The following is a 25,535-nucleotide window of genomic DNA, read 5'->3' as shown; positions in this document are numbered from 1 at the left end:
TAAAGCTATACGCACTCCGGAGTGCGGCTCGACGGGAAATGGCTATACGCACTCCGCTGGGAGCTCGCGCCATCTAGTGGTGGGCACGGGCAGTCGAGATCGGCCAGCCCGAGCGTGTGCGTCATCGTCAGTCATCGTGCCGCCACTACTACACGTAGGCGCGTCAGCTATGGCGGTCCATCCCGAGCGTGCTGAGATCCACGTCGGCGCGAAGTTTAACAGCTTCGCAGAATTTGACCGAGCATTCAGGGACTTCCAAGTGACGACGAACACTCTTTTCGTCATAAAAAGAAGTAAGACTGTTGGCTTGGTGAACGCGCGCCGTTCGCCTGGCCTGACCCCGCTCGATCAGAAACTAAAGTTCGCCAACGTGATATACGCTTGCAAGCACGGTAGTACTACAAGAACCACGGGGACAGGAATCCGTCCGCACCAAAGGTAAGCACTCAGTGTCATAACATGTGCCCTAGATCTTTCTGCAGGGCCGCTCTTTTGGATCACGATGTGCTGGCGGGGACTTGTGGAGCTGACACGCTGTTGTATTTTTGGTTTCTGTTTAGGGCGATGAAAAAAGACTGCCCGGCAAAAGCTGTCGTAGCGGCGCGACGTAGCGGCGCCCAACAGCGGGAGATCACGGAGCTGAAAATGGAACACAACCACGAAGTAAGCTACGAAACCTTCCGGACGTACCCCGAGTGCCGAAGAGGTCGACTTTGTGAAGCCGTTGATGGAGCTGAATGTGCTTCCCAGTCTCATCGTGGAGAAGCTCAAAGAACGAAGTGGTAGGTGATAGTTCATGTTTTTCTTTCAGTAGATGTTCTTGTGTGCCTGATCCAGGGGTTTCCCCAGAAATTGAAATTTAAAAAGAAAGAGTCCTTTATTTATTTATTTATTTTTTTTTTGAGGGGGGGGGGGGGGGTTAGGGGGTCGCATTGAGAATACAGGAGTCGTTGTGAATTAAAGGGGTGCCTTCAAAAAAGAACAAGCGGGTGTGTAGACCCCCCTTGGGGGGGTGTAGGGAAATCACTCGCCTGATCGTCATTCTCTTTGTTTGTATAGGGTCTGTCCCAAAAGTTCCCGGAATTGTTTTTTTTTATAAATCATCTATTCAATATCAGTTTACAATCTTTTCAGAACTTTTCAAAGTAATCTCCCCCTGCTTCGATGCACTGTTGCCAACGCTGAACCCAATCACTGAAGGCGCCCTGGAAGCCGTCAACAGGAACCTCCTTCAGTGAGGTCGTCGCAGCTGCTTTTACCGTCTCCAGCGTCCCATGCCGAGTTCCTTTCAGGGTTCTTTTGATTCTTGGGAATAAAAAGAAGTCCGGTGGTGCCAGATCGGGGCTGTACGGTGGCTGGGGCAGCGTTGGCACACACATTTTGGCCAGCAACTCGGAGACAATGAGCGCGGTGTGGCTTGACGCATTGTCATGGTGCAAGATCCAGTTGTCGCAAATTTCTTTTCGGACTCGTCGAACCCTGTTTCGCAACCGTTTGAGCACTTCACAGTGAAACTCCTTGTTGACTGTTTGTCCCTGTGGCACGAATTCACTGTGAACCACACCTTTTTTGTCAAAAACACAATGAGCATTGCCTTGATTCGCGATTTGCTCATCCTTGCTTTTTTCGGGCGAGGAGACTCCGTGGTGTGCCACTCGCTGCTCTGACGCTTTGATTCGGGATCGTACTCGAAAATCCACGTCTCATCCCCTGTGATCACTCTGTCCAAAAATTCTGGGTCTGTTTCGAAGCGTTCGTGCAATTCCTGACACTTCAACAAACGCTCTTCCTTCATCTCACTCGTCAGGACCTTTGGCACCATTTTCGCGCAGACTTTCCTCATTTGGAGATCCTCTGTTAAAATGCGATGAACGATTGTTTTGGGTATTACACACTCATCTGCGACCATTCGAACGCTTAATCGGCGGTCCTTGTCCAAAACGTGACGCACTTTTTGCACCGAGTCATCCGTTTGTGATGTCGACGGGCGTCCCGAGCGGTCGTCGTCGTTGACGGACTCCCGACCTTCCCGGAACCTCTTGTCCCACATGAAAGTTTGGCTTTTTCTCATCGCGTCGTCGCCGTAGGCTTTCCGAAGCATTTCGAGCGTCTCCGCCCTGTTTTTACCTAGTTGCACACAAAACTTGATTGCATAACATTGCTCCAAAAACTGGTCCATTTTTCCTCTCGACGAGGGTGCTGTAGATGCCTCTGCGCGGAGCGTGACCTGCCTCAGCAACTGATAGCAGACAACTGAGACCGGTCTCGTTTCGAAGCTTATATCCCCCACTAACGTCTCCACCTGAAGCCCCACCCCGCCAGGCGGCGTCGCCGACCACAAAAAATCATTCCGGGAAGTTTTGGGACCGACCCTCTATGTGCAGGAAAAGCAGTAATCGCAAAAGTCCTCTATAATCTGAGGCAAGAGACTTACAGACAAGACGAAGCGAATATGCTCTTAAAGGAGGTGAGCCAGTGCAAAATGACTTATGATGCCAACGTGCTTATCATAACCGACGAGAACAAGGAACTTCAAATACTGTTCGTTCAAACACCTCACATGCAGCAAGCATTTGACTGTTTCCCGGAGGTGGTTCTCCTTGATGCCACGTATCGCACAAACAAACTCCGAATGCCCTTCTTCGTATTGATGGTTCAAGATGGTGCGGGCTGTAGCCATGTCGTGGCATATGCTTTTGTCTCGTCTGAACAGCAGCATGTCGTTACGCGCCTTTTGGAGCTATTTGTACAAGAAAACCCGGCAACAGCAAACACAAAGGTGGTACTCGTGGACAAGGATTTTACTAAAATCAATGCCGTCAGAACGACATTCCCGAGTACACCAGCAGTCCAGCAATGTCAGTTTCATGAGTTCAAAGCATTCAGAGCTGCAGTTGGACAACTTGCCAAGTCATCAGATGAGCGAGAACGTCTGTCGAGCTGCTTTGGTGAGATGTTGCACCCTCCTACTCCAGACAATTTCTAGGAAGCGAAGGCCGAGTTTTAGAGGTTTGCAAGTGCGGATGTTTCCAGCTATTTCTCTAAAAACTGGGGCAGCATTCCTCAAATGTGGGTTAGGCACCTCTGTGACCGTGAATTCACGGGCGGCAACAACACTACAAACCGCGTTGAATCGCACAACGCCCGGATAAAACATGTGTTGTCCTCAACGTCAAAACTCCACGAAGCGCTGCGGGGACTAATGAAGTTGTCAAGTAGCATACTTTACGAGGTTCGTCACAAGACCATGCTCTTAAAGACTTCCGAGTTTTGTTCTTACGAAGCATCCTAAGATGTACAAAAGCAGTGCTCAAAAGTGCTTACACCGTACGCCTGCAAGTTGGTAAGCGACGAGCTGGCCAAGACAAGAGACGATCCTCCACAAATTAAAACCTATGCTCTTTCATCCAGTTGCTCCGACTTCTGCCATAAAGTTTCGTTTCAGAATCAGTCGTGCAGCTGTACCACATACGCCAAAATGGGACTACTTCGTCGACATTTCCTCGCCGTCTGTGTGAAGTTCGATCTAAAACCATCCTTTGAAAAGGCAGTTCACAAGCGCTGGTTCATGTCGTGCCAACTGGAGTTCCTCGGCAATTCTGTGAAAAGCAACCCTGAAGCTAGCAGTTACGAAGAACCAAGAATACTATCTATGCCAGGGTCCTCCTTTGAGAAGATGAACCGGAACCAGAAATTCAACTATGCAATGCGAACACTTCGAGCTGTCGCAGACAACTTGGCTTACTGCCAGCCAGACGTCTTTGCAACACGCCTAGCGTTGCTCGAGTCTCTGAATGCCTCTTGGTTGAGGAGAGAGGATGTAACGTCGAGAGTTTCCCATGAAGATGTTGAAGTAGCAGAAAATGTCGCCACACAAGATGTCCGTCCAGCCATCGTGTCTAAAATCAATCAACAGGAGGAAACTGATCAGGAACAAGTCAATGTGGCCACTGGATGTGCGAGCAGCAGAAGCAATGTAACAGTTCCAGATAGTGACACACCAAGCAGTGCTAGCTAAGGGTGCACTGTCACCTATCAGTTCAAACTCCCCGAGGTGAAGAGCCGAGGACGTCCATCAAAGAGAGTGCCACATAACAGACTGAAGCGAGCAAGAGAACTGGATGAAGACGGGCCTGTGCCATTCAAGCATCTGTCTGAAAAGGCGAAAGGAAAATGTAAGAGAAAAAACCACTTTGTGGTATTAATCTTTTCTGAACTCTGTTTTGCATTTTATCTTTCCAGTGCTCTTGGCTGGATTTATTGACAAGCGCCTCTGTCAACGTGTGCTGGATGGGTCATACCTCCTGGAGGAGACTGATGTGGAAGTTCGGCCGGAAGCCCTGCCCAGTGCTCTGCTAGACTGCAGGGTTTCCCTACCAAGGCTCAGGAAATACTTCACCCCAGATGCATGGTCCCTCTTGACTTCCTCAGGTATGCATTGTCATAATTTCTTCCATGGTATCATACTTGTGTGTTCTGCTTAAGCTTTGAACAGCAATTGCTCTTCTCACAGTTGCTGCAAAGAAGAGCAATGAACTGTGGATTTGTAGTCTTTGCAAGGAAAAAGATGATGGAGAGCTGAAGATGGTCTGCTGTGAGCAATGTTTAGAGTGGTTTCACTGGTGAGGGCATCTTTATTTACTTGCCACTTTACCCGGTACGGTTCTTTAGTGTGCAGTCTGTATTTCATGCTGTCCTAACCATATCCCTCTGGATCCTAGGAAAGGTGTGCCCCCCTTAATTATGCCGTTTTCTTTCAGCAAGGATGAACATGCTCCTTTCAAATTATTTTATTACATTATAATTGCTGATAAGTTAAGAATCGAGAGCTTAGGAACAAGGCTGAAGAGGAGGTTTCCTCTCTCCTCCAGCCCTCCTAGTGCTCGTCCTTTCTCCCGTCGCCCTCACTTCTTAACCTGTCACCGACTACGGAAAGAGTCGAGATATAAAATATAGTCGCAACAAGGTTATTTAGACTGGCCTGTTTTAAACACCCTTTAAAATAGCGACTACGGGGTACCTTTCTCACAGTTGCATGAGCATGAGAGGGAAAATATATGCACCAGGCTATTGTAGGCTATACAATTAGTTCCCCTTTTTTGCTTGATTTGCAATTTTATTAAACTGCGCTGTGCACTCATTCTCCCATATTGCAGGTCTTGTGCTGCAGTAACCCGGCAAGATGTCCAAAAGCAGTGGTACTGTCTGCGGTGCAAAAAAAAGGCTGTAAAGGCAGTCCGTGGTGCAGCCTGGGGGCTTGTTGGCAGTGGCCAACTTTTTAATTAATAAACCCTATAAATGTTGTAATGTGTCCCTGCATCGCCTCATGTTTTAAAAGGCCACACTATACTGGTTTTGGATTTACCAAGGATATAAATTTTCAGCTTCTTTCTTTTGTGTGATTGAAGTACAAAATACATAAACTAATTATGCAAAAATATATCGTAGGAAACGGGCCCTGTACACTTCCGGTGCACTCACTCGAAACGAACACCAAACCGGCCTTATCAGATCAAACTCGTAACCCCCCGCTCCTCTTTCGGTGCTCTGGGGCCCTGAAATTTTACAATGGTACAGTTATGCTCTTACGCCCGTGCCTTAGTTGCTATATTAAGAGTCTTGTTTAGTTTAGCATGGACATCCTTATCCTAAATAGCAACTCCGATGGAATGACCCGGCTCAGTCTGTATCGAAATTTAGACTAGCATGTTGACGTACTTGTTAAGAAAATGAAAGAAAAACCTAACACGGAAATATCCAAACGGGCGCGTTAGAAGAAGCATCTTTAGGACGATCGTGCCTGCTCTCCAAATACTGTCGAGCTTAACACGAAAATATCCAAACGGGCGCGTTAGAAGAAGCATCTTTAGGACGATCGTGCCTGCTCTCCAAATGCTGTCGTTTGTTGGAGTAGCTTAATTTATACTCGGCGTCCTCATTTTTGTACTAACATCACTCCCATTCCCCTTCCTCAAAATCGGTTGTGGCATGCGGGCATACGTCCGAGTGCAACCGTACCTACAAGCGCGAGCCCGCTGCCCTGAACGACGCGTGCACTGCGCGAGAGCGCTCGTTGAAATCACGGAGGTCGCTCTTGCAGCTTCTGCAGTGCTCGCAGTTAAAGGGAAACTGAGTATAGCTGGTATAGCCACGCACCGCTCGGTCCTGTAGCCTTACCAGCGTAGCGCAAAAGAGTTGACGTCGAGTATAGTTTGCCGTTCGTGGGCGATCGAGTAGAAGTACATGACGAAGTCGGCAGCAGAGAGTGTATCCTGTGTTGTGCGACATCGGTTTTAGAATTTACCGCTAGATGGCGCAAGCTCATGAAAATAGGTCCATTCCGTCGGCGCCACCGCTAGGTGACGCAAGCCGCCGCCCGGTTCAGGCTTAAGAGGTATTCATCCATCCATCTATATGGGGGAGTGCGTATAGCCATTTCCCGTCGAGCCGCACTCCGGAGTGCGTATAGCTTTACTCTTTCGTCAAACCGTCCGAGGGGTTGCGAGTTCTAATCGCGAGGCCATGATTCGGTCACCCAACACGTCGGTCGACCTGTCAAACGTTTTATCGCACGTGGGTCGTCACTTCGCGTCGGCACGCATCGCTGCGTACCCGTATCTGTACTGGCCAGGTGTCTTTGTCGGGCCGCGCGTCTTATCGTTGTGGGTGATCTCAAGCGACGCGAGCGAAACGCGTAAAAAAAGAAAACATTGTGGTTGCAGCTGTTTCATCCACTGCGCTATATTTTTTTTTTTTTAGCGATTTGTGTGAGGTTTGTGAATAATAATTGGGGGGGGGGGGGGCGGGGTCAACAAGTATAAATAAGATGTATATCCCACTTCAAGCTGTGAATGCCGCTCGCTGTCATAATCCTTGTTTTATATGTACAGTCGGGGCGGAATGGGGCTCGGAGGCATTGGGCTCGGGCGGCCAGTCGACGGTTCTCGGGGCACCGCCGGCGCTGCGCTGGGGCTTGCAGCGCGCCCGGCTGGGATCGAGCACATTCGAGTTGGATGTGTTCGGCTCTAGCTTGGCGGGTCCCGGCCTTCGGCGTGGCGCTGGGAGCCGTCGGCCTGCTGTTCGCGTTTCATTTCCGTTTCCGACTGTGCATAGAGTTGTTATTAGAGTTGATTGTTTATCTCCCTCTCCCCCCCCCCCCGCCTTTTTTTTTAGTTTGTGTGTTGCAGGCTGGTGAAGATTTCGGCAAGTCGAGTATGTTCAAGGTACTTCGTCTCGGGTAAGTGTGAGCACGATTGGCTTTTGTCCGACATTATTTTGATTTAATATGCACTTCGTCTCGGGTAAGTGTCGGCACGGTTGACTTTTGTCCGACATTATTTTGATTTAATATGTCACTATAGCGGGCTCGACCTATCCGAAGCCAAAGTTCCATTGTGAGAAACGAGAAGGTCGATAGACTGGAATGTGAGTTCTTTACCGCAGGAGCGTTGTAAAATCGGCATCGAAAAAAATCACCCTTCATGATCACACGTTTCTTTGCCTCCCAGCAATCTCGAAGGTTGCTGTTAAGAGGGGGCGCACCTCAGAGCCCCATAGAGAATACATGAGGTTTTTCACCAAATTAAAAAAATTCTCACATAATAACGGCTGCGCGGATCTTCTTGAAAATTTCGGCTTTAAAGGCATTGAGTCATTATCGAGACACTAAGCGCAACAAATGTTTCATCATAAATTTAATTATATTCTTTAAAAAATCATGAAAATGGTCAAAATCTGCTAATTCGGCACTCTAGCGTTCGGGGCGAATTTACAAAATTATCTAAATTCAAACATAAGAAGTATTGCGCTTAGTGTCTTCTAAATATATTACGGAATCAAATAATATTCAAATTATTCATGTAAGTCGTTTTGTTCCGTAACTACAGCAAATATAAAGAACCAAGGTGTCGGTGGTTGTTTTCGTCGTTTTTAAGGTACCTCTCTCTCCCGTGCGGTGGCGCTCGCTGTCCACGAAATGCGAAATCGTCCGTTCGGAGATCGGCCGGATCGGCACTGTGCGAGGTGTTCTTCCGCGGCCGTATTCCGCGCCCGTATCCTGTTTCATTCTGCACGCCGAGGCGTCAGTGTGCGTGTCTTGCTTTCCTGGTTCTCGCTGGGTAGGTCTCCGTGTTTTCGCAAGTGGCAAATTCACCTTGGAGCTATGGGTCGAAGACAACCGTTCTGTGGCGAGCGGACCGCGAGGTGTTCCACAACCTCGCGGTCCGTCAACGCGTTGTGCTTGTTTCTACTTTTTTTTTTCTTTTAAAAACGGGCTTTTTTTTTTGACGCAAAGTTTTATTTTATCGTTATCCTTCACACAAACGTCCTTCGGCCTTGGGGTCGTGGAAATCGGGGATGAAGCGTGCAGAGAGTAGATCGTTGCTTGCCTCCTTTTTATTTTTCACGGACGTCCTGTGACCTCGGTACGGTTCGTGGTCACCGCAATCTCACGCGGGGAAAAACGGGTCGCCTGCTCTGTAGTCAGGGTATTCCTAGGGGAGGGTGATAACTCGCTGTTCTTCTGGAAATTCACATATCACCCAAATAGGTGACATGGGTAATGATTACGGTATGTTTTTTCCGGTGTTTATTTTTGAGCGAAAATCGGTGCATGTTTTTCGGTGCTTATTTTTTAATCACCAGTGTATTATGGGTTGAACGTCTTGTGATGACGCTAAAAAGCGTTGATAACCAAAGACAAATGCGATTGGACAAGAACATTTCAAATTTCCAATTATATTCACATATCCATTACGCTCTTCTCGTGGGAGCATCTATCCTGACGAAAAATGCCTAAGTCATTGAGCTGTGAACGCATACTCAGTGTACAATCTTTCGGCCTAGAGAGGTATTGCGCACGCTCGAACGCGCTTCACAGCCCAGTAGACGAAGTTGGTGGCACCCAGAAGGCGAGTTTTTGAATGGTCTGTAGTAGGCAAAAGAAACAAATAACAATCAACGCCTATCAGCTCTTCAAGCGAAGAGGCGCGTTTCTAAGGTCAATGGTTCCGGACGGCACTAATGTTGGCGTTGTCGTAAGATGACGTCAGTTCATACGAACTGACGTCATCTTACGTGATCACGTGACACAAACACGTCATCTTACATGATCTCGTTACACGAAATGACGTCATCTTATGTGATCACGCTGCACGAAATGACGCCATCTTACGTGACCACGTAACACGTCATCTTGTAAGTCAACCGCTCCCCACAGCAGCGCGCTCCGCGCTTTACGGGCCCGTGCAGTGCTGTAGTCGAAAGCAAGCTCCCTATGGCAAGCGAAAGCTTCTGAAGTCTCACATTGAGAATACTCGCAAGCGACCGTCTGTGGAAGCTTCGCACGTTGAGGTTTTTTTTGAGATCGAGCCATCGTGTTCCATTAACTATAGTTGAAGTTATCGTTCAATAAAGCCCTAAAAAATATGAATGTAGTTGGTGTAGACATCAAGATCTAATCAAAAATGCGGTTTGACGTCGTTTAATTAACGTGTATATACAAGTGTAGAAAAAAATGAGTTATTTGTGCATAGATGTTTAAAAAAGTGTTTATTATTCGACATAGGACTTTGGGAGAAGGATGTGTTCAGATTTTTCTTCATGAGCGCAAATATACCTGACGCAATAAATAGTGACGATTTCATCGTCCCAGTGGTGAGCAGGTGATTTCTTTCTCGAAACAATGATGCCATTTCATAAACCAAGTTCTGTGACATAGGCTTTTCCAATGTCTGGTCACTATTTTGTAAACCTTTCAGTCCAAACGAGTATACTTCTGTTTGTTTTTGTTAGCTTAGGAGGGGGGTCACAGAGCCTATCTTTATGTCTTCCTCTAGGACAGACGTACAGAGTTATACCGCAACACGCATCTGTGGAGCACACAGAGCTATCGCTCTCCTGTTGGCGGTACAGTAGCAGACGACACAACGCAGCTCCGTAGTCTATCGAGGGCACGGCTAGCCGCGGCCCGTAGCGCGACCGTTGAGACTAGGGAAATGGTTTTGAAGAACCGAGAAATGGTATCTTGTGTACAATAATCACATGTCGTTAGTATACTAGTATTCTACTTGCTAAGCCAAATAAATATTTGCAGCTTGTGAGAATATGTTTGCGTGACGATTTACCGTTCACACTCCTGACGGATGTTAGCGAATCCTTCATGTTCGTGGCTCGCAGTTATCGATACCCCCTCGGAGTGACTTCACCATATATATTTTTTTCTTGCTTGCAGGACATCATAAAAGTAACAAACACGCGAGAAAAAAAAATCTTATGAGTACGCGTGATTTTGAGCTTCGCAGCTCTAAAGATGCCCGGTAAATGTCGTCCAGCTTGGGAAGAAACTAATCATTTTTGTTGGAGTTTGACTATCGTATGCTGGCAGCTCGTTTCCGGTCTGTTTTGTCTATAATCCGTTTCACCGTAATTTGGCAACCCTCAGTCAGAGCTGCTGTGAGGGAATCACAGTCGCGGAGCAAAGCACGTGACAGCTACTTTTAGGAGCAGTACTATGGCACCTGCAGCGCGTCTCCGACTGGTGTGTTTAGCGTCTTATGCTGGCCATACATCAAAAGTGGTCCCGAAGTGCAACAAATGACGTCACAGAAGACGGAGTGTCACGCTGTTGCATCTCGCGATCCTGGCAATTCATCGTAGAAATGCTGGCGAAAACCACAAGGGAACACGAGTGTCGCTGTCGTCATGGCGTCCCAACGAAAAGCAATTATAGAATTTCGACGTTTTTGTAATTCGGTTATTTACATTACTGTATACAATTTTTAAGAAAATAAAGACATCATAACCAAATAGAAACTTCCGTGCTAAAACATGCAGTGCGAAGTGAAGACAACTACTATCTTTTTTTTTTTTCTTGATGTCCACAAAAAAAAAAAAGGCTATGCAGCATCGATCCTACCGTTTTTTTGTTTTGTTTTTTTCGCACATTATGTGATGTCCTCTAACACGAAAGTACCGACGTAAAAGCGCTGTAGAGACGATATAAAAACAAAATTTTAAGTGATTCGAGCTTTGTAGTGGAACGGAAAAAATAAATAATTAACGACTCTTTACGGTAAACACTTCACCTCTAAGTAGAACTTCAAAAAAGTGACGGTTACGCGCTTTCATGCCCATTTCAACAAAGTTGGGAGAACGATGTATTGCATCTTGTGAATAGACATGTGGAGCAGCATGTTTATGTTAGAGGCATTGTGTGTAATCGCTGCGCAGTACCTGCCGAAAGAAGATATTATTTGGGCACAGTCTCAACCGTTTCCGTCTGTGTGTGCTACGAATACAGCAACTCTTTTCGTAGAAGAAGTGATGAGGAAATGGCGTGCCCTTGATGATACGATTGTGGTTATGAAATAAAATTTTTAATCAGCCAATAATTGCGACCTGTCCGGTCGCCTGGAACCCCGACAACAACTATCGTTCTCTGGAAAGTTCATTCTAATATTTACACGTTTTGTGGAGTTCATCGAGCGAATAAGAATGTTCCAACAATGAGCTAAACCTACACGAGTTCCCGAATCCAACACGGCGCTTTTGAATTTTAGCGCCGTAGATAGTTCTGCGAACAGTGTATACTTCTGTGCAAATATTCGTCTAACAGTTTTGCAACGTTGGAAAGCATCGAAATGATTCAGAATCACTGCGGAGTTGATACTCGGGAAGATAAGACGGGCACTAGGGAGAAACGGACCGTGGCATTTGAGACAGGGGCACAAACGGGGGACAAACGTGCTACAATCGCATACCCTTCCAAGGTCATCGCTTGGGCGACCGCGCGCGCGCCCAAGAAACCTTTCTTTTCTTCTTTTTAGGGGTGGTGGGGGGGGGGGGGGGGAGGGAGGGGAGGGGAGTGGTGTAGGCGCTGATTGTCTTCCTCCTTTGTGGCTTTTGACAGACGCACAACGAGACTGGCAGAACAAGCGCATGATTCATTTCTTTCGATGGAGGCGTTCTGTCTGTGTATGCGAACATGATTTTTTTCCCCTTTTAGTAGTTAGTTGTTCTTGCCTTGACTCGGGTCCCAGTGGGTGCGTTGTCGTTGTATGCCCACTATTTTTTTTTTTTAGTTTATGGTAGTTTTTGCGCTGATGGGGTATCAAGGTAGACAAAAAGAAAAAAACAAAAAACAAAATAGCGCCTCGAAAAAAAAAAAAAAGTTGTTGCGATCAGGAACGTTTTCAAAGCGATTTTAGGAGCCTGCAGTGTTACCACAGGTGCAGGATTGAGAGCGTAACCCACGCACTTGAAGAGACGGGGAAGCTCTCGTCTTATTGGAACTCTCTTTTATGGGTTTCCACGTCGCGATTGTCCTTCAAAATCAACTGTCATTTATTTCTCGCTCGTGGCTTCCAAGTACTGGAAGCCACGACTCGAGCCACAATAGTTTTGCGAAATCAAGGTTTCGCTGAAATGGATAACCCTCACGTACAGTTCGACGCGCGATACCTTTGCCGTATTGACTCGCGAGAGATGCCCCCAACACGGCTGAGCATGGCGGTGCTCCAGACCTAACATCTAAATTTTGTTGCCTTACCTGTTACTATTTCGCGCCCATTTTGAGCCATATCAAAATGAAAGCGCATGATGAAATAAAAATGACACTCGTTTTCCGCTCGATGGAAATTTCACGCCAGCTCGCTGTCTTTGCTGGTACCTTGAGCGTTTCCCAGCGATGCGGAGAGTTAAAAAAAAAAAAAAACAAAAAAAAAAAACACGTACGATGGCATCTTTTGCACACTCATTACTTCTATAACACCGAGCCGTCTCGTACCCTTTGTTTTTCTTTCATGGTACTAATTTCTTTCTGCGCATTACGGCTGTTACGACGCTAAGTCTGTCTGCCCTTCGAATTTGAACTTAGGCTCAGATCAGGGACGAACCAGTTTAAATCAGGAAAATATAATTAACACTGTAGCAAAGTAAATCTATCATATCGATCGGAAATACGATTTGGCACATTCCATCTGAACACATATTGTGCACAGCGAATGCAATAGCGAGTCAGCGTGCAAAACGCCGCCACACTGAGCTACCATAACATCTCAGCGATTTTTGCATAGCACCGAGCACGGAAAAGAGAAAACTGTTATTCATTCACATAAACGAAGCAAATTTATTTAAAGCCCGGACACTCCGTACGTCCAATCTAGCTAAGGTTATCAATAGACTCGACCATGTCATTTGTCGAAACAGATAAAAGACGTTGGCAAAAATGATGAGACTGAATAAGTGAATCTAACGCACGTATTTTACCAACCGATGGTCGCGCGCCTTCAATACCCTTTCCAATTGTCATTGCGCACCTTGGACACACTTTGGGGAGCAATGCATATTGTCACGGGTGGTGACGAATAAACAAGAAATAAACAGAAATAAATAAACGTTTAATGTGGCGAACTTGTGCCAAAAATGAAGAAGGAAACAGAAGAAAGCGGAGCGTCGCGGGCGTCGAAGTCGGCGTGTCAGCAGAGTCGAACGCTGGGGCGAAACTGACTCGACAAGGTCGCGGGCGGCCTCTTATCTAGAGTGCGTCGCTATCTCGAAGATTCGGTGAAAGCGGCTCGAGCGTCGCGTGATCGGGCGAGAATGAACACGCACTTTCTAGAAAACAAAAGCAGGAATAAATGATAGAAGTTACGAGCGGTACATGAATAAACGAGAACTTTCTGGAGGTCCGTGACCGAGCGTTACTTTCTCAGCCCTGGGCGCGGCATTATCCCCCCGTTTAAAAGTGCATCGTCCCGATGCAGCACAAAAACGGAAAACAAAAAACAAAAGGACAGCAGAATTGCTAGCCGGAGTTCACAGTCCACAGTTCACTCGTCGACGACAGTGGAGAGTCCTATCGTTCGTAATACGGCTTCAGCCGGACGACATGCACCACCTCGGGTCGCGGCTGACGTCTTGCAGATGGGCGCGTTCCGTCGGGTAGAACTTCGTAGTTCAGATCGCCGAGGCGTCGGATGATCTTGTAGGGCCCAAAGTAGCGCTTCAGGAGTTTTTCGCTGAGACCGCGACGACGAATCGGCGTCCACACCCAAACTCTGTCTCCGGGCTGGAAGTGGACGTCGCGGCGACGAAGATTATACCGGTGAGCGTCGACATGTTGCTGGTCTTGAATTCGTAGTCTGACTAGCTGGCGGACCTCTTCTGCCCGTTGAGCAACCACCTGGGCGTCATCGCTCCCGTCATTGACTGACTCGTGCGGCAACATTGAGTCTAGCATAGTCGTCACCGCCCGGCCATACACCAGCTGGAAGGGCATCACTCCTGTGGTCTCTTGCACGGCTGTGTTGTAGGCGAACGTGACGTAGGGCAGCACTTCGTCCCAGGTCTTGTGCTCCACGTCGACGTACATAGAGACCATGTCGGCGATTGTTTTGTTGAGCCGCTCCGTCAACCCGTTGGTCTGCGGATGGTATGCCGTTGTTCGACGGTGTTCCGTGTGGCTTAGACGCAGGATCTTTTGGGTCAACTGTGCCATAAACGATGACCCTCGGTCTGTGATCAGTACTTCGGGGGCGCCATGGCGGAGGACGATGGACTCGATGAAGAACTTGGCGACTTCGACAGCAGTCCCCGAAGGAAGGGCTTTCGTCTCGGCGTAACGAGTAAGATAATCGGTGGCGACGATTATCCAGCGGTTCCCCATCGTCGACGGTGGAAAAGGACCCAGCAAATCCATTCCAATTTGCTGGAAGGGCTTGGTTGGCGGGGTAATCGGCTGAAGGAGACCTGCTGGCTTTGACGGTGGTTTCTTGCGTCGCTGGCACTCATGGCACGATCGTGTGTAGAGATGGACGGTCTTCGGAAGCTTTGGCCAGTAGTACTTGTCACGAATCCGGGCAAGGGTCCTGCTGTAGCCGAGATGTCCGGCCGTTGGGTCGTCGTGGCACGCTTGAAAAATTTCTTCTCGGAGGCTGGCGGGGACAACCAGTAGCCAGGGGGTTTCGCTGGTTCCGAAATTCTTTCTGAAGAGCACGCCTCGCCGCAGGACAAAGCTCGGTAGGTCCCGAGAAAAGACCCGTGGGACAGAGCCTCCTCGACCTTCGAGGCTGTCGATCACGGAGCTAAGTTCCGCGTCGTCGCATTGGAGTGCCCTCATGTCGGTAGCGTCAAGTGCGCCTAGAAAACGGGCGTCGTCATCGTCGTCCGCGCCGGAGATTGGAGGTTCGACTGGAGCCCTAGACAAACAGTCAGCGTCATTATGCTTGCGGCCGGACTTATGCACAATGGTTACGTCGAATTCCTGCAGTCGAAGGCTCCAGCGGGCGAGGCGTCCGGACGGATCCTTGAGGTTTGCGAGCCAGCAGAGGGCGTGGTGGTCTGTGACCACGCGAAACGGGATCCCGTACAAGTACGGGCGGAACTTGGTTATCGCCCAGACGACAGCAAGACATTCTTTGTCGGTCGTTGAATAATTTTGTTCTGCCTTAGACAGCGCCCGGCTTGCGTAAGCGATTACTCTCTCTGTCCCTTCTTGTCGCTGAACGAGTACCGCACCGAGACCGGTATTGCTGGCGTCCGTGTGGATTTCAGTCTCCGCCGACTGGTCAAAATGTCCGAGGATAGGGGGCGACTGGAGCCTTCGCTTGAGTTCGTCGAACGCTTGCTCTTGCTCCTCTCCCCACTGGAACTGCACGTCGTCTTTCGTCAGATGCGTCAGCGGTGCAGAAATTTGCGCAAAGTCACGAACGAAACGTCTGTAATAGGCGCACAGCCCAAGGAAACTTCGAACGGTCTTCTTGTCTGATGGCTTCGGGAACTCGGCGACAGCGGACGTCTTGGCGGGATCAGGGCTTACACCCTGAGCACTCACGACGTGGCCCAAGAATTTGAGCTCACCATAGGCGAACCGACACTTGGAAGGCTTGAGGGTCAGCCCAGCAGCTTTGAAGGCCGGTAGCACGGCTCGCAGTCGTCTCAGGTGCTCGTCGAATTCGCTTGCGAAGACCACAACATCGTCGAGGTAGACGAGACAGCTTTGCCATTTCAAGCCGGCAAAGACGGTGTCCATAACGCGCTGGAAGGTTGCCGGCGCTGTGCACAGCCCGAACGGCATTACTTTAAACTCATACAGTCCGTCCGGCGTGACGAAGGCCGTCTTCTCACGATCTCGTTCGTCGACCTCAATCTGCCAGTACCCGCTCTTCAAGTCCATCGACGAAAAGTATCGGGCGTGCCGTAGTCGGTCCAGGGTGTCGTCGATGCGTGGCAGTGGGTAGACGTCCTTTTTTGTTACGGCGTTCAGTCGGCGATAGTCCACGCAGAACCGAAGAGTCCCGTCTTTCTTTTTCACCAGGACTACCGGTGAAGCCCACGGACTCCTTGAGGGCTGGTTAATGTCGTCGTCAAGCATTTCTTGTACCTGCTGCTGGATGGCTTCCCTTTCTTTCACAGAGACCCTGTACGGCGGCCGATGCACAGGGAGTGCGTCGTCATCAGTAATTATCCGATGTTTCGCAACCGTCGTTTGGCGCACTTTCGACGACGTGGAGAAGCACTCACTGAACTCGGCGAGAAGGTCACGAAGTTGTCGTCGTTGTGGGGCTGGGAGGGATGGGTCGATGTCGAGCTCTGAGGACGTGATTGTCTTGTTCTGCGTCGGAGAGGCGTCTTCTGAGATCACGGCGATCGCGGCTGAGTCTTCAATTTCCTCGACGTAGCCCACAGTTGTACCCTTTGTAAGGTGCTGCGACTCTTGCCGGAAATTGGTGACAAGGGCTACTGTACGCCCGTCCCGGAGCTCAGTTACGCCTCTTGCAATGCCAATCCCTCGTCCGAGGAGAAGTTGGACGCTTCCTTCCAGCAGTGCTACACCGCAGGTGGCTCCTTCGGTCCCGACGGGCACAAAGACACTCGACAGCGGCGGCAGATTTACGTGGCTGGCGAGGACTCGCACTGCAGCTAACGTCGGTTTGGTATTTTCCACCGATGGGGCAGGCTTCCGAAGCGTCAGCTTGTTCTCCGCAAGGTCGATGATGGCGCCGTATTCACACAGGAAGTCCATTCCGAGAATGACGTCCCTCGAACAGTCTCGCAAAACGACGAACTTCACAGGGCATGTTTCGCCGTGAATCTCGACGCGAGCGGTGCATCTCCCGACTGGTGTAATCAGGTGTCCTCCGGCGGTTCTTATTTGTGGTCCATCCCACGGCGTCATGACTTTTCGAAGGCGGCGAGAGAGCCTCCCACTCAAGACTGAGTAGTCTGCTCCGGTGTCCACGAGTGCAGATGCGTCGTGGCCGTCGATGACGACGTTTAGGTTATTGGACACCACTGCAGCGGCGTCGTTTTGGTCTCTGGTAGCGTTCGAGTGGGGGCCCCCCGACGTTCGTGGAGGATCTTGGCGTCGGTCGTCTTCGGCAACTCCACCTCCAGGGGTTGCCGCGCCTAGTTTCCCCGGCGAGGAGCGAGGGGGGACAGGCTTTCACGTCGCGGTCGGTGCATCGGCGAAGCTGGACGTCGCGGTGACGGCGACCGGAACTCTCGGCGGGACGCAGGCTCGGGGGACTGAGGTCGTCGCAGGTACTCGTCGATCTCGATAGGGCGTTCACCATGACGGGGGCGCGGGTCGTTCGGGTGGAACCCGCGTAGCCCGAGTCGTCGGTATGGGCATCGGCGGTAGGTGTGGTCCGCTTCCCCGCAATGGAAGCACAGAGGGCGTCGGTCGGGCGTTCGCCACACGTCGGTCTTGCGGGGTGCGCGAGGCTCCGGGCAGGCGTACTGGACCTGGTCGTCATGGCGTCGGTCGTGCTGCGGCGCAGGAGACTGACGTCGGGGCGGCGTGACATAGGTGCGGCGAGGAGGCGGTGGCCGTCGGGCAACTGCGGCGTAGGTCAGGGCGGGCTCTTCGGGTGGTGCTACGCAGGCAGGAGCCTCCGGTTGAATTGCTCGCTGGACTTCTTCGCGCACCACTTCGGCGATCGACAGCTCAGCCGGCTGGTTGGCAGCAGGCAGAAGCTTGCGGAGCTCCTCCCGGACGATGTCGCGGACGATTTCCCGAAGGCCGTCAACACCGGTGGCGTTCAGGTCTAGTCGGCAAGATGCGGCGGTTCGAGGAGCAGGCACGCCGGCGAGTCGATGGTAATGGCTTGCTCGGGCCGACAGCGCTCGCTCGATGTTAGTGGCTTCAGCCACAAAACCGTCGACGGTTGTCGGGGGATGGCGGACAAGGCCCCCAAAAATTTCAGCCTTCACGCCACGCATGAGGACGCGAAGCTTCTTCCCATCGGCCGCCTCCGGATCGGCTCGGGCACATAGGCGCATGACATCCTCTACGAAGCTGGTCACGCTTTCGTTGGGGCCCTGCACCCTTGTTTGGAGAAGGTCCTCCGCTCGCTGCCGACGGTGGTGGTTGAGGAACGTTCGCTTCAATTCCGCGGCGCAGGACTCCCACGTAGTGAAGGACGCTTCGTGGTTTTCAAACCAATGCCTCGCAGTTCCTTCAAGCGCGAAGTAGAGATTGTGGAGGCATTGTTCAGTCGTCCATCCGTTGTGGCGGGCTACACGTTCGTAGTGTTGCAGCCAGTCTTCAACGTCCTCGTGGACGTCTCCGTGGAAAGGCGTTGGAGTCCTGGGTGCGATCGGCAGGTACACAACGGCAGAAGCGGCCGGGGTCTGCGCCTGGTTGGCCATCGTCGTCTTCGGCTTGGTCGTGGGTGGCAGAAGTCCGTGTTCCGGGGGTAGACCTCGGATGCGGCGACTTGACCGGGTCTCGATCTGGTCTTCGTCGGGTCCTCCGGAGCTGGGGTTTGGACTTGTACTGCGGGAACTTGGAGGGCTGCGCCGTACGGACATGTGATTACCCCGCACCTCCACCAGAATGTCACGGGTGGTGACGAATAAACAAGAAATAAACAGAAATAAATAAACGTTTAATGTGGTGAACTTGTGCCAAAAATGAAGAAGGAAACAGAAGAAAGCAGAGCGTCGCGGGCGTCGAAGTCGGCGTGTCAGCAGAGTCGAACGCTGGGGCGAAACTGACTCGACAAGGTCGCGGGCGGCCTCTTATCTAGAGTGCGTCGCTATCTCGAAGATTCGGTGAAAGCGGCTCGAGCGTCGCGTGATCGGGCGAGAATGAACACGCACTTTCTAGAAAACAAAAGCAGGAATAAATGATAGAAGTTACGAGCGGTACATGAATAAACGAGAACTTTCTGGAGGTCCGTGACCGAGCGTTGCTTTCTCAGCCCTGGGCGCGGCAATATTTACATCGCCGCCCGAGGTCTCCATTGAACGTGTAGTGCTGACCCAAATAAAATGCTAACCTGACTCTCAATCGCTCACCGCAAAGGACGATTTCGAACAGGCGGTACTGTAGGTCACTTGAGATAAAAAAAGAAAAAACAAGCTATAGAAACCAACGTCGTAAAAAAGGGGACCGGCATTTTTATTCCTACCTCCGAACAGAAACGAGCGCCACCCACTGCATCACACAGCGCAGAGGCCGGACTTGGCCACCGCGCGTACATACCAAGCGCGCGCGAGGGAGGGAGAAACTTCCTCCGCCGGGAGAACACGGCACATTTCGGGATCTATTTCACGCAGGGGATAACGCGGGCCTTTTCACACCTCGATACTGGCGCCATCTAGAAGTTGCGCGTTCAACCATGTTTTGAGCCGCGCGCCATCTGGTGGCTGAAACGGACGAATAAATAGAGGTACCGCGCCCTCTTAACTGCCGCTGTGAAAATTCTAACGCTTTGTCCATTCTCTTCCTCGGCTCTTTTTTTTTATTGATTCCGCATTGTGCAGGTGCTGCAGCAAATTAGTTTGATGACTACAGTTTTGACTGGGTAGCCAAGAAACATCTTGGCCACACATGCACACTTGAGAGGCCTGACCCAAACAAAAGAGGCAACCGTAATGCCGACACCTCCCCGACATAAAGTGCCCTGAACATAATTCTTCTTCCCGGTGTTTGTGGAGGAGGGTTCAGCCCCGATCGTTAGGGGCTTGGTGGCGGGCACGTTGCTGAGTGATGTGCCAACTTGCACTGCTTTACTTCGACTATACATTTATTTACATACTTACACAAATCCCAACTTAAACGGCCATCTCGAACCCCCCAGAGCCTCAGGTGAGGTCCCTATTTTATTCCCTTGTTCCTTTTTTTGACATTTCGAACTCTCTCCCTCTGACTAATGAACACACTAATCGGTTAAAATTCCACATCGTCCGCGTGCTCCTATATGAACCAGTCGACGTCGAAAACTATCCACGACTGCTGTGAACCACAGCAGTGGTCGAACCCTTCAAAGTAGATGCCAAGTATCCCGTTGGAGGTATCACACCAGCGCTAGCGATAATTTATTGCAATGTCCCCTGCACTGGGCTAAAAACTGCATCATAGAAAAATAAATTGGCTGCAGAAACCGCTATTGTTGGTTGTCGAATTGCGATAGCATTCATCGTGAGTACGACGATACAAATTTTGAGTAAACACTTATGAATGGTTTACTACAACCATTGACGTCAGTGCGCCGCTTTGAAATTGAGTGATTGCTTCGTAGGATGGGTGGAAATCTATACTGCCGCTCCATTGTGCGCCACTGGACCCGCCGTTCGCCATGTCCACGCACCACATTTAGGGGGTGGCTGTCTTTCGTCTGCAAGCTAGATAAGGAGCGCCCCGCCCCGCGTCAGTTCTCCTTTGGGCTCTCAGCGCTGTTCTAGCCTGGCGGCCCAGCTATGTTTCTCTGCCCTAACCTGAGGCATTTTCTGGATGGTGAAAAACCCTTACGGGTTGTCTGGTCGATCGCCTGCGGTGGACGATGGAAGTAAAAAGCCAGATCATGTATGTTAGGCGCGGATTTACCTCCTTCGCCACAGCCAATCGGGTGGAGTGCGCATCCATTCTCTGCCACCTTCGAATAGGGTGCAGATGTGAAAAAGTGTGTACTGCCGCTTTGCACGCACTCGGCGCAGATTTACCTCTTCCTCTTGTTACGAGGCCAGATACCATATTGCGAAAACCGGGTGAAGTAGCTAAAGAATGCTATCGCATTAAAAAAAGCTGCGACACCGCAAGTGTTGGCAGTCCCCCACACAGATTACTCGATTCTTGCTTCCTCAGGAACTCTGCGCTTCGTCTCCCTATCGAAAGTCGGGCTATGACAGGGCGTCGCCCCAACTCCACGACGCCTATTTTCTGTGGCCCGAGGTGCTGCCACGTGAAAAGTCACAAGCCCCACACAAAACAGACGTGCATTCACCAACTTCACTAACATGCTCACATACTCTCCACTTGTCATGATTTTTGTGTGGGCTTTGCCCGATGATGCAAGTGAGTCATTCTCGTTTCAAGGGGAGTTTCCAAACCATTTTGCACGCATGTTCGGACTCTCGGGATTTCAAAACTGGGAGTCTGCAACGCCTGCTGTCCTCGTCTTTTTTTCTCCATTTCATCTTTTTTCCTTGTGCAACACCAGACTGTTGCACAAGAGCGACATTTTTTTCATGCGTGGTGTCACCTGAACCGTAGAAAGACTCGCTGCATAGTGTGGCCCGTGAGGCTGTGCGCACTCCGCTGTCTGCTTTCACGAACACAAATAGGGTGATGTACGCAGAGTGCACCGCTCGCTAGCCTTGAGTGAGTACACTCTATATGGTATGCAGGGATGGGCAGTATTTCAAAACAGGTATTTGAAATACAGAGTTCAAATACTTTGTGTATTTTGCATTTGTATTTCATTACAAACTGGGTAATGTATTTGTCGTGTGTATTTAAATACTAAAACGTGGGTATTTCAAATACAATTGTAATTAAATACAATATTGTGAGAAAAAATACATCCCTCAAATTTATTGTCACTGTCCAGAGCAGGAAGAAAACTACGTTCTGCACCGAATGCAGTGTCCCTCAATCAAGCACAAGCCTTTAAGGCTCTGTTATACTCCGACGTAACGGGTGCGCGCGTGCGAGCGCGTCACAGCGACGTCACGTCGGCGAAAACCCGACGCTCTATACTCCGGCGTCGTGGCGTAGCCGACGCGACCGGCGGCGTTCGACGCAGCCTGACCGCCTCGACGCCAAAATGGAGCATGCCGTATTCCGCGGCGGCCGCGCCGGCGACGCCAGACCAGGATGCATCACGCGCTGGCTCCCGGCAGCCCTCGCGCGGGAAGCGCGGCGAATACGAGCAATAGCAGACGACAGGAGCACCACTCCGTGTGGCGTCATGTTTGAAGAATCGGACTCGGTCGGTCGAGAAGCTCATCGAGCGAACTCGTCCTCACCCGTGTGCCTACGACGCGAAGAAGCTTGAGTACCGTAGACCGTGCGCTTGTCAAAGATGTACCGTATGTACATTGACCGCCTACGCTTGCGGCTCAGGTGGTGCACCAACAGTGCAAGCGCGAGTTTTCGTCGGGCAAGGTACGTCCACGCCATCGCTCGAACTTGGCGCTCAAGAAGCGCGAGCATTCTCGTCTGCTATTCGAAATGAAAAGGAACCGGAGGTGGCGCACTCTCACAGGAAACGTGCCCTCGTAGTCAGATTCTGCGCATGCGCCACGCCGGTGGCCCACCGACGCACAGCCGCGGGAGTCGCCAGGACCGCCGCAGTATAAAGAGGGCGAATTTTTGACGCGCGCGGCGTGACTGACGAGACGTAGCCAACTTCGGCCAGCGTTCGCCTGCGCGCGCGTTACGTCGGAGTATAACAGAGCCTTTAGTGACTTTGTGATTACGGTGCTAGTCCAGGGCAAGAATAGTGACGAAACAGACGTTCACAGGCAGACTGGCAAAATAAGTGCCTGTGACAACTTCTGATGCTTTCCAGCTTGATTTCCATCCATATTTTTGCCTGGAGCATTCTAAATGTGCGGGTCGTCCGAATTTTCGTAACTAGTGCGAGTTGCAACAATAAAAAATCTCTAGCTAGTGCTGCGCGTCTTGGTCGTCTCGGTTCTTTGTCGGTCTATACCAAAATGTAATCGACAAAAAAAGCTGCTTGAAGCTCTGTACTTTTAGAGCGCAGCTCTTAGGGGCCCGTTCCCGGCTTGAGCGGCGTCGCCGTCGGCGTCGGCGTCGGCGTCGGCGTCGGCGTAACCGCAACCCTCGTAACCCTCGTGAGGGTTACGAGGGTTACGAGGGTTAATCTCATGAGGGTTACCCTCACGAGGATCACGAGGGCCACGAGGGTTACTTACCCTCGTAACCCTCACGAGGGTTACGAGGGTTTTTACCCTCAGAAGGGTTACCTTCACAAGGGTTACCCTCACGAGGGTTACTTACCCTTGTAACCCTCACGAGGGTTACGAGGGTTAGTAACCCTCGTGAGGGTAACCCTCGTGAAGGTAACCCTTTTGAGGGTTACGAGGGTTAGTAACCCTCGTGAGGGTAACCTTCACGAGGGTTACCCTCACGAGGGTCACGAGGGTTATGAGAGTTACCCTCACGAGGGTTACTTACCCTCGTAACCCTCACGAGGGTTACGAGGGTTAGTATCCCTCGTGAGGGTAACCTTCACGAGGGTTACCCTCACGAGGGTCACGAGGGTTATGAGAGTTACCCTCACGAGGGTCACGAGAGTTACCCTCACGAGGGTCATGAGAGTTACCCTCACGAGGGTCACGAGAGTTGCCCTCACAAGGGTTACTAGGGTTACCCTCACGAGGGTCACGATGTTACCCAGGTCAAGTGACCCCCCCTGGGGTCACGTGACCTGGGGATACCCCCCGAGGTCACGTGACCCCCCGTTGACGTCATAGCCACTGATGACGTCATCAGTGACGTCACTGATGACGTCACCGGCATCCGCATCGTCATCGTCATCGTCACTGATGACGTCATCAGTGACGTCACTGATGACGTCACCGGCATCCGCATCGTCATCATCATCACTGATGGCGTCATCAGTGACGCTACTGATGACGTCATCGGTATCGTCACGTGACCCCCCGACGTCACGTGACGCCCCAAGGTCACGTGACTCCCACAAGGTCACGTGACCCCCAAGGTCACGTGACCCCCCCGCCCCCCGAGGTCACTTGACCCCCCCCCCCCAGTACCCTTCCCTCCTCCTCCTCAAGAGCTGCGCTCTAATTCGGCGTTACAGGGAGTTGTAAACGGCTTTCATTTTAGAGCGCAGCTCTTAGGGGCCCGTTTCCGGCTTGAGCGGCGTCGCCGTCGGCGTCGGCGTCGGCGTCGGCGTCGCCGTCGCCGTCGCCGTCGGCGTCGGCGTAACCGCGCGGTGCATCATGGGAAATGTCCCATAATGCACCGCGCGAGCCCCCCACCAAGGTCACGTGACCTCGTGGGGGGTCACGTGACCCCCCGAAGTCACGTGACTCCCCTGAGGTCACGTGGCCCCCTCCTCGAGGTCACGTGACCCCCGCCGATGTCGCGTGACCCCCCGATGACGTCATCGTCACTGATGACGTCACCGGCATCCACATCGTCATCGTCATCATCACTGATGACGTCACCGGCATCTACATCGTCATCGTCATCATCACTGATGACGTCACCGGCATCCACATCGTCATCGTCATCACTGATGACGTCACCGGCATCCGCATCGTCATCGTCATCATCACTGATGACGTCACCGGCATCCACATCGTCATCGTCATCATCACTGATGACGTCACCGGCATCCACATCGTCATCGTCATCATCACTGATGACGTCACCGGCATCCGCATCGTCATCGTCATCATCACTGATGACGTCACCGGCATCCACATCGTCATCGTCATCATCACTGATGACGTCACCGGCATCCACATCGTCATCGTCATCATCCCTGATGACGTCACCGGCATCCACATCGTCATCGTCATCATCACTGATGACGTCACCGACATCCGCATTGTCATCGTCATCATCACTGATGACGTCATCAGTGACGTCACTGATGTCGTCACCGGCATCCGCATCGTCATCGTCATCATCACTGATGACGTCATCAGCGACGTCACTGATGACGTCACCGACATTCGCATCGTCATCGTCATCATCACTGGTGAAGTCATCAGTGACGTCACTAATGACGTCATCGGTACCCGCATCGTCATCGTCACTGATGACGTCATCAGTGACGTCAGTGATGACATCATCGGCATTGGGGGTCACGTGACCCCCAAGGTAACGTGACCCCCCCCAGGTTAGTTTAACCCCCCCCCCCCCCCAGTGCCCTTCCCTCCTCCTCCTCAAGAGCTGCGCTCTAATTCGGCGTTACAGGGAGTTGTAAGCGGCTTTCATTTTTTTTTCCCCTATTACGTCCAAGCTGATTACATTTTTTTGTGATTTTATTTCTATTGCATCGTTAGTGTGCATTGCATCGCACACTAACTCCCGAGTGTGCGATGCAAAATTAAAATGAGCTACCCAGAAACCCGTTGCAGGTGCCCTGAAGTTGCTCACGCCAATTTTGAGGAATGTATTTGGAAAAGTATTTGGAGGAGACCAAATATATTTGGTTGTATTTGTATATTGTACTTAAATTCTTTTTTGGAAATGTAATTAGATTTGTAATTAAATACATTTTGGACGAAGTATTTTGTATTGTATT

The 25,535-nt window shown here is 50.8% G+C and overlaps 2 protein-coding genes across 5 annotated transcripts in view; both read left to right on the top strand.

Moving 5' to 3' along the window:
• LOC115309576 overlaps window positions 1-25,535 on the top strand; it is a 35,152-nt gene that overhangs the window by 302 nt on the left and 9,315 nt on the right. Inside the window, exon 1 of one of the 4 annotated variants that reach the window (XR_006078136.1) lies at window positions 6,829-7,237. The exons of the other annotated variants lie outside the window; for them this stretch is intronic. The gene's annotated coding sequence lies outside the window, so the exon portion shown is untranslated. Of the gene's footprint in view, window positions 1-6,828; window positions 7,238-25,535 lie in introns of those variants that run through there. 4 annotated transcript variants of the gene reach the window in all.
• LOC115312627 lies at window positions 80-5,811 on the top strand. The gene is given in 8 exon segments (XM_042292942.1): window positions 80-438; window positions 561-698; window positions 700-782; window positions 2,385-2,981; window positions 3,294-4,175; window positions 4,243-4,431; window positions 4,514-4,622; window positions 5,157-5,811. Coding segments are annotated over 8 exon segments (2,397 nt in total). The 5' UTR covers window positions 80-169; the 3' UTR covers window positions 5,287-5,811.

Source organism: Ixodes scapularis, unplaced genomic scaffold (genome assembly GCF_016920785.2).
Source record: "Ixodes scapularis isolate PalLabHiFi unplaced genomic scaffold, ASM1692078v2 PGA_scaffold3__209_contigs__length_174095766, whole genome shotgun sequence".
Lineage (NCBI taxonomy): Eukaryota > Metazoa > Arthropoda > Arachnida > Ixodida > Ixodidae > Ixodes > Ixodes scapularis.
Note: the sequence above shows the minus strand (reverse complement) of the source record. Positions and strands in the feature narration are given on the sequence as shown.